The 12,441-nt window shown below is 31.9% G+C and overlaps 1 protein-coding gene across 6 annotated transcripts in view; it reads left to right on the forward strand.

Moving 5' to 3' along the window:
• The window catches only part of LOC108686112 (long-chain-fatty-acid--CoA ligase 4), a 26,697-nt gene extending 14,440 nt beyond the window's left edge, over positions 1-12,257 (forward strand). For 3 of the 6 annotated variants that reach the window (XM_018191223.1, XM_018191238.1, XM_018191231.1), the window contains exons 2-9: positions 2,095-2,208; positions 7,618-7,972; positions 8,160-8,528; positions 8,933-9,328; positions 9,588-9,900; positions 9,965-10,228; positions 10,338-10,613; positions 10,700-12,257. In XM_018191223.1, coding sequence (XP_018046712.1) covers positions 2,189-2,208; positions 7,618-7,972; positions 8,160-8,528; positions 8,933-9,328; positions 9,588-9,900; positions 9,965-10,228; positions 10,338-10,613; positions 10,700-10,854 — 2,148 coding nt within the window. In that variant the 5' untranslated portion in view covers positions 2,095-2,188 and the 3' untranslated portion in view covers positions 10,855-12,257. The remainder of the gene's footprint in view (positions 1-2,094; positions 2,209-7,617; positions 7,973-8,159; positions 8,529-8,932; positions 9,329-9,587; positions 9,901-9,964; positions 10,229-10,337; positions 10,614-10,699) is intronic. The other 3 variants (XM_018191244.1, XM_018191215.1, XM_018191254.1) reach the window with 1 other exon arrangement.
• The last annotated feature ends 184 nt before the right edge of the window (positions 12,258-12,441 follow it).

Consider the following 12,441-nt stretch of genomic DNA (forward strand, 5'->3'; position numbering starts at 1 on the left):
TAAATATTTATTAAATATAAAGATATATTTATTTGATACAAGAAACATTAATTTGATTTAACAATCATTCATTTTACTGAACGAATATTTATTTATAGTAAGTAAATGTTTAGTTGGCAGTATTGAATTAAATATTTATTAAAATTGACTATATTTTTTTCTCAGTGTACTTATTAAGGATCTTGTCTCTACTAAATAAATACATATTTATCTTTAATAAATATTTAGCTAGTATTATTTAAACAAATTTTATTAAAATTTAATACATTTTTCTCTCAATATACGAGCAATAGAATACCTATAAAACTGAGCTTTGCGCCGCAGGCGCATCTTGAAAATCGAAACTTTCTCTATCGTTATCGCGCGGCGCGTTTCGACTACAATGCGTGCATTCCGCCGTGGATTGACACGTGCACGCGTGCATTGGGGGCAAAGTGCACTTGACCGAGTCAGCTGCCGCGCGTTTAACGGATCGCGAAGACCGCGGTGGATAAATCAACTTGCAGTTGACTTCGAGAAATTCAGGACTTGGTGAATGCAACTATACTGAAAGATATTCGTCGTAGGGAATTCGTTTAATTGCCGTCTGCTCGTAATTTTACGTTGCATAAATGTATCCCGGAACATTTAAGAGACGTAAATGAAACCGTCTTGTCAAAGCTTACTCATCGTTTACTAAATAGGCAAAGTTGCGTGACGGATGTGAATCTGATCTATTAAGTAATAACTTGATTACTTTTTATCGTACGATGATTGATTGCGCGTTTGCGGATTTTTTAAAATTAAGAGTTTGTTATGTGCGATTTAATTATATCCAATGTTATTAACTTATATCCAGTTGAGCCTTTGCATTATTTATGTATATATTTCCTAGTTTTTCCTTCTTTTTTTCATTATTTGTACACATATCAGTTTTACATATGCAACAACTCGACGTCTATGTATATAAAATCTTGATTTATTATCGTATAATATTATATAAATATTTATAAATATATGATCTTATTTTTCTGCATTTAGTATTTTTAACGAACACATTTCGCAGCGTGAAACATCATTATCTGTAAAATTTAAAGATATACTTATTTACAACATTGAATAAGTCTCTGCAATCTTTAAGATGCATTTTACCTTTATTCAAATTTACTGCAGTTTATGCAGTTTATGCAGTTTTAGCCAATGTAAATTAATTCTCTATATAACAACATTTATAACATTTTAAAATATTTAAAGATAAGATATAGAATATATTTCGATAATTACCGTTTATGTAAAAATAAGTCGCACTTCTAAGGATTAATGATAATTCTTTATTTACACATTTTTTAACGATCGACGAACGTCGATAACGCCACGATTATAGAAGTAAGAGATTGGGTCTGTTATATTCAGGATGCTGCTCAAGATAAAATGAGATAAATTATGTATTAGATGGAGGCTATTCTGATATATGTACATTGCCAGTACTAGAAATTTATATACAATATTATATACAGTTCACATTACATATAAGCACTACAGATTTTCAATACTGGCAGTATGTAGGATTAGAATAAGATATTTATGTATCTGTATTTTATATACATCTATCCTACTCTATCTTAAGCACTATCCTGAAAATGAGACCAGTTAAAAATTGTCTGAAGCCGGTATTCATACAGTCCATTCTCATTTTAAGATCGTCTTAAAAATAATGTCTTAAGACTACTAATACTCTGATTAATTCATGACATCTTAAGGTACGATTATAAATACCAATCTAAAGCTACGTTTCGATATTCACTGCCAGAATTGAAAATCTATAGTGCACGTTAAGTGCGTTATAAATTTTCAGCAAAAGCAGCTTAAACAATGTCTAATTTCTTATTTGAGCATCTTTAGCTGATATTCGACGACGATAGTCGTATTAAGATCGAGAGAACGATCAAGAAGTCTTCTTGACATATCAGTCAAAGAGCCGATTTTGAGCCTTCGAGAGCTCCTACCTCCACCGAGTCGAGGATCATTTCGGCGACGAAGAGCGTACTTGAATGCACCGCATGCACCTCGCAGATCTCACTAACTCTTGTCGACTGGGAATGGTTTTTCTTGCAGTGTCGATTAATCCGCATCGCGCACAGAGAAGCATCTCGCCGGGTGAAGTGTTGATCTTGGAAGAGTAAGAACGACCGGATAGAGAACCGCCACCATGATCGTGGACGATAAACAGTGAGTCGTAGTGTAAACGCATGGTATATGCCACTGCGTAGCTCGTAGACATACGGAGCCTGCACCGCTATGCATCGCGCATTGTTCGTTGCATACGCTGCATGAGCTCTCTGCTGTATTTTCTATTTCTGCTTATACTATTACGACTCTCTACGCCCTCGGATGCGAATGGCCCACGATGTTAAATTAAACGTGCTGTGGGCCTCTTGGCTCGTAGGACTTCCTAAAACGATGAGTTCTTTTATTAATTTTGTTTTGCCATAATGCTCAAAGCACGTTTCTTTCTTTATGATCCCCTTCTATATGTTACAATTTAAGTCACATATTATTATATGTAGTCATATTTTTTTTCCTTATTATTTATATATCTGCAATTTTCTCATATGATGATATTTTTATCACTATTTTTAATTTTCTTCGCCGGAAAATTCCGTAGAGTACTTCGCAACGTAGATGCTAATTAAACTGCTAATTAAAATTATTGTTATTATTTTATCTATTTCTATCGCTTTGATTTATCTGTCTTTTGTTCTTAGCATGACGATTTTGTTCTCAATGTTATCGGCATGAAATATATAAATTATAGTTAGATATGATACAACAATATATCGTAATGTTTTATCTTAATTATAAAATTTATATAAAAAGTGATCATGTGATTCTAATCTCTCGTTCAAATTAGTAAATGTAGAATATGTTACATAAATTAAATTTAGAATCACATTATCATTGTTTAGCATCGAACAGAACGTATATTCCGTAAGTATATCTTTTCTTTTTCTTGTTAGAGAAATAATCAGATCAAATAATTAGATACAAAAATGATAGCGAAGAATTTGAACAATCGGTATTGTTACAAGGTCGATCCTCATTGGAAAAATATTGTATGAGTTTTTTATAAAAATTTTTCCATAATAACCAACGCTTGAATACACATAAGTTTCAACGTGACTATATCGTTGGATTGAAATCTAAGCATTTCTGTGTAGCTTTTATCTATGATACTTTCTTAGTAGTTTCTCTCGTAGTTTGTAGATTATCTATATTTTTGTATAAATTTTGCATAATTATATGTATTAGTTTAACAAAAAATATATAGAAGTATGTTAATTGTTAAATAATTAAGTAAATGCTTAATTATTAAATAATTAAGTAAATTATAAGATATATGTGGATTTGGATTAAAATTTAATCATTTCCTATCAAACGTAGATTGTAGACTTTATTTACGATAGCTTCCTGTATAGCTTGTAGACTTTATGATAACTTTATGATAACTTTTTTTTATAAATTTTGTATTCTGGATAATTATATTAGTTTATCAGAAAATCTTGAAGTTTGTTGATCATTAAATTATTAAATACATTACAAGATATAGATTTAACCTGCATCGATTTATGTTCAAGGAGAAAGACGAGATACGAAAATATTTAATGGACTGACTCTCTTCTTTGTTTCAATTTTTAATGAGTATATGATTGGAGATCGTGTTTGATTGTAAGTTTGGTTGTAGATCGGTAGTAAGGTATTGCTATTTTAATATTATGCATAAATGATGCCGGAACTTTTCTACTCGAATGTCGAAAGCAATGTGGAATAAAAATATAACTTATTATCTCTTAATGCAGATGAGAGAAGAAAATATATTTCGTAGTATATCGATTTCTCATCTGAGTAAAGGGCCATGATATATAAGTTTATTTTATTTTTTATTGTTGCTTCTTATGTTATATTGTTTCTATATATAAATATTTCTTTAAAAGTTAATAATTCAGTTTTTTTTAATACAAAATTTTTGTTTCAAAATATTTATAAACAAAATTCAATATTCTGTGGACATAATATTTTCGAATGTTCGTTAGACGCATTGCAAGGAAAATAAAAAAATACAACGTAATCCAAACTGATACTGTATTCGTTTTGCAAGACTTTCTCGCGATCCCGAGAGAAAAGTTTTTATTCGACTCGCGGGAATTTGCGACAAATCGTTAGAAAAGAAAATAAACAGCGAGATCTCGAGATCTTCAGCGGACGATGTACTCCGGCATTTGACCGTGAGACGCCTGTTACCGCACAGTTGGCCCCCTTCGTCCCCCTTCAACTTCCGCCTTACGCATGAGACCCTTTGGACCCATACTCGACCGCAGATAAGACTCGAGAGACCGGTTGGCTCCATCCATTCGCTCGCTGCGTGCAATGTGAACTTGCGACGTTCAAAGTCCGTAACGATATTGAAATCTCGATTACGGGTTCTCTCGGCGTCTTTTTCTGCAACACTTTGATCTTCCACATAGATGAGCTAATTGGTATATTTTAGTTACTCTTAGATCATGTAGTAATATTTTTTATTTCTTTTGCAATGCGTTTAATATTTATTAGAAAACTCAAATATGAACTTTGAACATCAATTAATTGCATTTATATTTACATTATATTTTATACATATATTAATAATAATGAGATATATGAAAATACATAATTATAATTAGCATTTCAGATTACCGTATCATAAATCAACAACATCGAAGTAAAAAATTAATGATAAAACACAGTGTCATTATATATGATATATAATAAGGAACGAATTAACTAATTTCCACTATCATGCAGGATGTCCCACGGAATCATCGATTTTATCATAAAATCATAAATTGTAAAGCAGTTAATGTTTTTTCTCCCATTTTTAAATTAAAATATGCGAGACATGAGATATAATAAATGAAAATTGCAGTTAATCGCAAAAATAAGGCTACATTTAATGATTTAATTTCAATTTTAACGTACTCTAATCTCATCTTTGATGAGATTTTATTTTTAAAGCGATTGCTATTTTTTAAAACCTATTTCTTACTTTCTTTAATTGAAGAAATCTAATTGTTCCTGTATCGATTATACATACAGATTTCTATTAAATTTTAAAAAAATGATTTAAAGACTAGCTTTAGACGTCAATATCTTTGCTCTATTTCTCCATTTTCTTTCTACTTATAGACTTGTAAATTATACAATTACGAAAGTGCTATTTTTCTTATACGACTCTTAATGTAAATTTAATTTCAAGTGTTCCATATCGTCATGTATATTTTATTTCGTTATATATCTTGTATTCCATATTTTATTTTTTAATGCTTTCACGATGATAATAAGTGCGTTTATTTGCTAATTGGTATATGTGAAACTAGATAGATGAGCTAATTGGTATATTTTAGTTACTCTTAGATCATGTAGTAATATTTTTTATTTCTCTTGCAATGCGTTTAATATTTATTAGAAAACTCAAATATGAACTTTGAACATCAATTAATTGCATTTATATTTACATTATATTTTATACATATATTAATAATAATGAGATATATGAAAATACATAATTATAATTAGCATTTCAGATTACCGTATCATAAATCAACAACATCGAAGTAAAAAATTAATGATAAAACACAGTGTCATTATATATGATATATAATAAGGAACGAATTAACTAATTTTCGAAATACATTATCTTATCAGTGTTTAATTTAATAGCGAAAAAACTGTAGTTTTACAAACTAACGTAATGTCAATCAAAGTTTGCGTCAGACCTGCTTGTTATTTTAAGTTAAATCGCAGGAACGTGACATAACTCGTGTTTGCTTCTCGTATATAGTATCAAGTGCGCTGCGTTATGCTGATACCGTCTGACTGCTATACGCACGATCAATATTAAGCAAAATTAGAAACTTGATTAATAACAATATTGTAGTGTGAAATGAGAAAGTAACTATTGATCTAAGTATACCTAAGGAGAAAGAGGTGGCATAAGTGCGTCGCATAATAAAGTTCAGGAATGGTCGGTATAACGTGAATTATAGAGGCGCAATCAATAGTAGAATAAAAAGTATCGTGAATATGATATGACGCAATCAATAATAGAATAAAAAAGAACGGATATGCAAGTCTGATCTAAATTGACTTCGTCCGCAGATTGATATTTTATCAGAACTGAACTTGACTTCGCGAAACATGTGATCGAAATAGACTTGAAATTAACTTTTTGGATTTATGTCTCTTTCTCATGGATATAGGTAGATCTATTTTTGGCCGCGTTTTCAGTAGAAAGTATTTTGTAACTATTGGAAATTTTTCTTTATTTGAGATAGAACTATTTTTATAGATTTAAAAGTGTAATTCAGTGCGAAAAAAATTTCCAATGGTTACAAGATAAATATTTTGCTGAACACGACCACTTATTTATATAAGTAATATTTCATAAAATGATCACTCTTTTATGCAGTATTAATATGAATCTTTCGTAGCTACATAAATTGTTTGATAAATTAAAATAAAAAAAAAGTAAAATGTTTCCTATAGTTCTAAGTTCACTAATTCTTTCTTGCAATAGACAACACAATCTTTTTTAAATATTTAAGTAAGATTAATACTTAAACATATCTTATCGTAAAAAAATATCGCCAACGAAATTTTATTAACAGACTGAAAATCAATAGCCAATATATATGTCGCACAAGGCATTAAAGGAGATGTAATTAAGCAACTTTTACATTTTTATTGTACAAGAAATACTATATTTTTTATTATTTAGGTTTGACAAGCGACTGTGATATTCTGGTACCCTCCATGTGATGCTAGAAAAGGCAAACTAATTAAATGATGATGTCTTTCTAGTTCTTCGCTTCGGGAATACAATTACATTCTTATAATTGTTGATGCATACTATAGATGTATATGATTGAATTTGTATCCTATTGCTTCAATAGCTTGTTATCATATCACTTATCGATCTTAAATAGATGTCATGTCTGTAAGAATGCTTCTTTTTTTTTTTTCTACGCACGTAGCATGATAAGTGTTATGTTACAATATCTGTGACCACGCTATAAAATAGATAAATGGCGCTAATTCGTCAAAGTCCATGAAAGAATTAATCCTGGTGATTACATATTATCGATTGTTTATATACGAGATTGTTTATATAGTTTTTGATCGTTATTAATTCAAATTGTTTGCAAGACGCATGATTTCGACTGATAGCCTTTACTCTCACGCTTGAAAACTGCTTACTCGAGTAGATAATTCGCTTGCTACGATAAGCAGAATGAGATATTGTAGTATCCGATAAGACACTGTCGCGGGAATATATAGATAACTAATAATATTCAAGATTGTATCTTTCTACAAGAAATTAAAGTACAATGATCGAATTATATAAATGTATAAATTATACAATTACAATAATTTTTTTTCTTTTGAAGGGATATGAAAATAAAATCTAAATTTATTTACTTCGAGTTTTGCACTCGTTATAATCTTTTTGCGTTCAAATTTCACAAGAGAAGAGAAACAGGAATAGTGTTTTTTATTAACGTTGATGTCTAAATACGAATATTGAGTGATTTCTTTATTTAACAGGGAAATGGAAGGTTTCTGGATCTATGGCGCGATCCACGCGATCAAGGCTCTGTCGTACGTGTACGACTTGCTGACCTTCCCCGTGTATCTCATACTTCAGCGACCATGGGAGAAGCGTAAGGCTTCCAGGAGGATCAAGGCCCGTCCAATCTCCAAAGATGATAACCAGATCACTTACAGAGGCGTCGATTCTCCTAAATCGATGCACATCATGCTTGAACGTGAAAAAGTTGATACTCTGGAAAAGATACTTCTTTGCGTTGTCAAAATGTACGGCAATAAGAAGTGCCTTGGTACCAGACAAATCTTAGCAGAGGAAGATGAGCCTCAACCTAATGGCAGAATCTTCAAAAAGGTAATATATCTCAGACATTTAAATATAAATCCTTTAATATTTCATAATGTGAAAATTGTCATTTTTTATAGAAAGAGAAGAATTTTTAGGATGAATCTCAACATGTCTATATGCTCTCTTTACTTAATATAAATATCGAAGAGATACAAAACTAATTTTGTATTGTGAAATTCTATCTATTTTCCAGTATAAAATGGGAGAGTACAAATGGAAGTCATTTAGCGAAGTCGAAAAGTTGGCCTCTTCCTTCGGCCGAGGTTTAGTAGAACTCGGTATGAAGCCACGTAATAATATTGTTATCTTCGCCGAGACGAGAGCGGAATGGATGATAGCGGTACATGGATGTTTCAAACAGAATTTTACCGTGGTAACGATATACGCGACTTTAGGCGATGAAGCTATTGCTCATGGTATCAACGAAACCGAAGTAGATACTGTCATTACTAGCCATGAACTTCTGCCAAAATTCAAGCGTCTGCTAGACATGATACCGGAAGTCAAGAAAATTATCTATATGGAAGATCAACTCAAACCGACTAGCACCAAAGGTTACAAGGTATATTTTAATTTAAATATTGAATATTAATTTTTGATACGAATTAAGATGCATTTAGATGACTTTAGACTTTTTAGATTAAATCGCAAGAGTATACATAATCTTTATTCAGATTTTTTTTTATGATTGTACGTAATTATAATTAATGGAATATTCATTCGTTATTCATTCGTTATTTGTTAGCGAAAATTAATTTAAATAATTGGTTATGCGCGCCGTATGTATCTATTAATATTATTTTTCTTTTAAAAATTTATTTTGCCTAATAGCTGTGGCATTGACTATGATTGACTGTCATGTTATTACGTAATGGTTGATGTCAGTACTGCCACTTATGATTAATAGTCTTTACTTTCTTGTTTTTTTTTTTTTTTTATTTAAGTATTCTTTATTATTTGTTTCAGGATGGAGTGCAATTGTTATCCTTCGCCGATGTTATCGAAATGGGCAATAAATCAAGTGCGAGTGCTAATTCACCAAAGAATGATGATACCGCTATAATCATGTATACGTCTGGTTCGACGGGAGTGCCGAAAGGCGTCCTTCTCTCTCACAACAATATCATTAGCAGTCTAAAAGCATTTTCCGATGTTGTAGAGATTAGCTCAGACGACATTTTTCTCGGTTTCTTGCCATTGGCCCATGTCCTCGAACTACTGGCCGAAAGTGTGTGTCTTTTAACCGGAGTGCCCATTGGTTATAGCTCACCGCTTACACTGATTGATTCGAGTAGTAAGATTCAGAGAGGATCGAAGGGTGATGCTTCCGTCCTACATCCAACTTGCTTAACTGCAGTACCGGTGAGTTTCAAATCTTTGCAAATCATTCAATTTCTTATTAATTATTATTAATTTTTTTATCTGAAAAGAAAATTGTTTATCTACTAATCACTAAGTTTTATTCAGAGCATCTTAAGTCTTTAAGTTTACAAATAAAAAAAATATTTAATAAATGAAAAAATACATCAATATCTTTTTTAAAACAAATTATCAAATTTTGTTTCTAATTTTAATACGATTTTTTAGATAGTACTGATACACAAATATAAAATTGTTTCAGCTTATTCTCGATCGAATTTCCAAAGGAATAAACGAAAAAGTGAAGAAATCTGGTCCATTTAGACAAGCTATTTTTAATTTTGCATATGAATACAAATTAAAATGGACGAAACGAGGCTATGAAACGCCTCTTTTCGACAAGTACATCTTCGGAGCCGCGAAGCAAGTACTAGGCGGTCGTGTTAGACTTGTGCTCTCTGGAGGCGCTCCGCTCAGTCCGGATACTCATAATCAAGTGAAACTTTGCCTATGCGTCACCGTAACTCAAGGATATGGACTCACAGAAACGACTTCTTGCGCAACCGTTATGGACAGTATGTATTTTTGAACCGGAATGTTTATTCGATGTTCCTATTGTCACGTATATTTTTCTTTTAGCGTATGATAGAACTACCGGAAGAGTTGGAGCACCTACTACGGTTTGCGATATCCGGTTAGAGAATTGGGAAGAAGCTGGTTATCGAGTCAAAGATCATCCACATCCCAGAGGAGAAATCGTGATCGGTGGAGACATAGTTTCCGCGGGTTACTATAAATTGCCGGATAAAACGAAGGAAGATTTCTTCCAAGAGGATGGCAGACAATGGTTCCGAACAGGTGATATCGGCGAATTTCATGCAGATGGTTCTATCAAAATTATTGGTACGTCCCAAAAGTTACATCTTTAATATCTTTAATAACTTTTTGTTCTTAAAGAGAAATATATAATAATATTCATTTTCGATATTTTTGATGATGTTTATTTACGTAGATCGAAAGAAGGACTTGGTTAAATTACAACTCGGCGAGTACGTTTCTTTGGGTAAAGTTGAGGCCGAGTTAAAGACTTGTCCTGTCGTAGAAAATATATGCGTTTATGGCGATGCGAATAAAGCGTACACAGTGGCATTGGTTGTACCTAATCAGCATTATTTAGAAGAAATTGCTAATAATCTAGGCATAATTGGAAAGAATCTCGAGGAACTCTGTAACAGTCCACAGATCGAGAAAGCGGTACTTCAAGAACTTGTTGAGCAAGCAAGGAAATGTATGTTTCTGTATATTTTTTATTATTTTTAATTTTGTTATCGTCAATCGATAAATTTATTATTATTCAACCTTTATCGTTTATAGGTAAGCTCCAAAGGTTTGAAATACCCGGTGCGGTGAAGTTGTGTGCAGAACAATGGTCACCCGATATGGGTCTGGTCACTGCGGCGTTCAAACTCAAGAGGAAAGCGGTTCAGGAACGTTATCAACATGAAATTAATAGGATGTATGCCTCGTGATGTTCCGCCATAGGATGCACTAAATGTTGCGTATAATGGGGATTTAAATCTAAGAAATTACCTTGTCCAACAGACGGTACCTCGATAATTCATAGATACATATAAACATTGTCATAAACTCATATTTTACACTGGTCACGGTGCCAAGCTCGTGGCAATCGCGTGTGCAATCGTAATGATAATCAAAAAATCTCTGCATTCTTTGAGTGATTTTCTCGATTCCGTCATTTGATTAATGATCCACTGACGTTTCATCAAATTGTCGTTAATTCATTTAATTGAGTCGAGAAGTTTATTTGTAGAACGTTGAGACCTTTTGATCTAAAAATGAAAGTATCGCTTTTTTAAGGCATTTTTTCATTAGGTCTTCCGAGCGCGATAAATTTTTTGCAATTTTACATCGGTATCGATTGTTACACACGAGTCGAGTATTTCGATTTCGTGATACGAAATCGATGGGATTTCTTATGTATCACTTTCCGTATTCACTTTACGTATGCATTATCAATGATAAATGGATATCATAAAGTTATAGTAGTGCGATATTGGAAAAAGATAATGGTACAAGACGATTTTTCACTGGGAAAGTTGTCGTCATATTCCCTCTATTTTTCGATAATTTTTCATTATGTCATTCGATTCGCGCATTTCAGTAGTGCACCTATCTAATTGTTGGTGTTAATGGGCCAGTCACGATATCTTTGCGAACGAGCTGGTTTCAGCTTCACAACTCGTATGGTGTACTTATTTTGAGTGTCATTCAAAATTCGTTCAGTTTTTAGAGGGGACGGAATGTTTGAAAAGGATCTTTCCGAAGGGTCTTTCGTTTTCTTACGAATAATATATCATGTACATATAGAAAAGAAACGAAAAAATAAGGCTGTTCGTGTTCGGCACGTATAGATCAATTTCAATAAGGAAATTTTAATAATATATTGTGTAAATTAAAATTTCTCTCTCATCGATACTACCACTTAACATTATACTCTTATACCGTCTGTCTAGTAATTTGTCGACGTACTCTGCCTACTTTTCGAAATATTAATTCAAGCATCACAATATTTCTCCCAGCAACAGAGAGAATATTTTTGTGTATATGTGTATGTGCGAGTGTATGCGAGAGTGTTTGATTTTCATTGTTGTATGCTTGTATGCACATATATGTCTATAAGAAAAAGATTAGGAAGTAAAACGTATGTGAGCTTATAAAAAAAATCATGTTTTACAAATATGTAATTGTTCTTTACTGTTAATTTTCCATGCGCGTGTCTCTCTCTGGCGGTTCGAGTCATACGACTGAATTTATGTATATTTCAAGGCAGAACTATATATTTAAAATATTTTAAGACATCTTGAAATATATCTTGCTTCTTCATTTGTTTGAATAAATGAAATTTTGCTACGACAGGAAGTCAATTTTCAAAATTTTTCATAATTTATGTATTTTGTTAGTATTGTATATTTCTTAAATATAATTGATATATAATATTATTGATATATAAAAAGATAATAATTTGCGTAGAAACCACTTGAGCCATACAGTTCAATGAAAATTTAAAATTAAACTAAATAATCCGCATTAATCCC

This window comes from Atta colombica, unplaced genomic scaffold (assembly GCF_001594045.1).
Source record: "Atta colombica isolate Treedump-2 unplaced genomic scaffold, Acol1.0 scaffold100, whole genome shotgun sequence".
In the NCBI taxonomy this organism is placed as follows: Eukaryota; Metazoa; Arthropoda; class Insecta; order Hymenoptera; family Formicidae; genus Atta; species Atta colombica.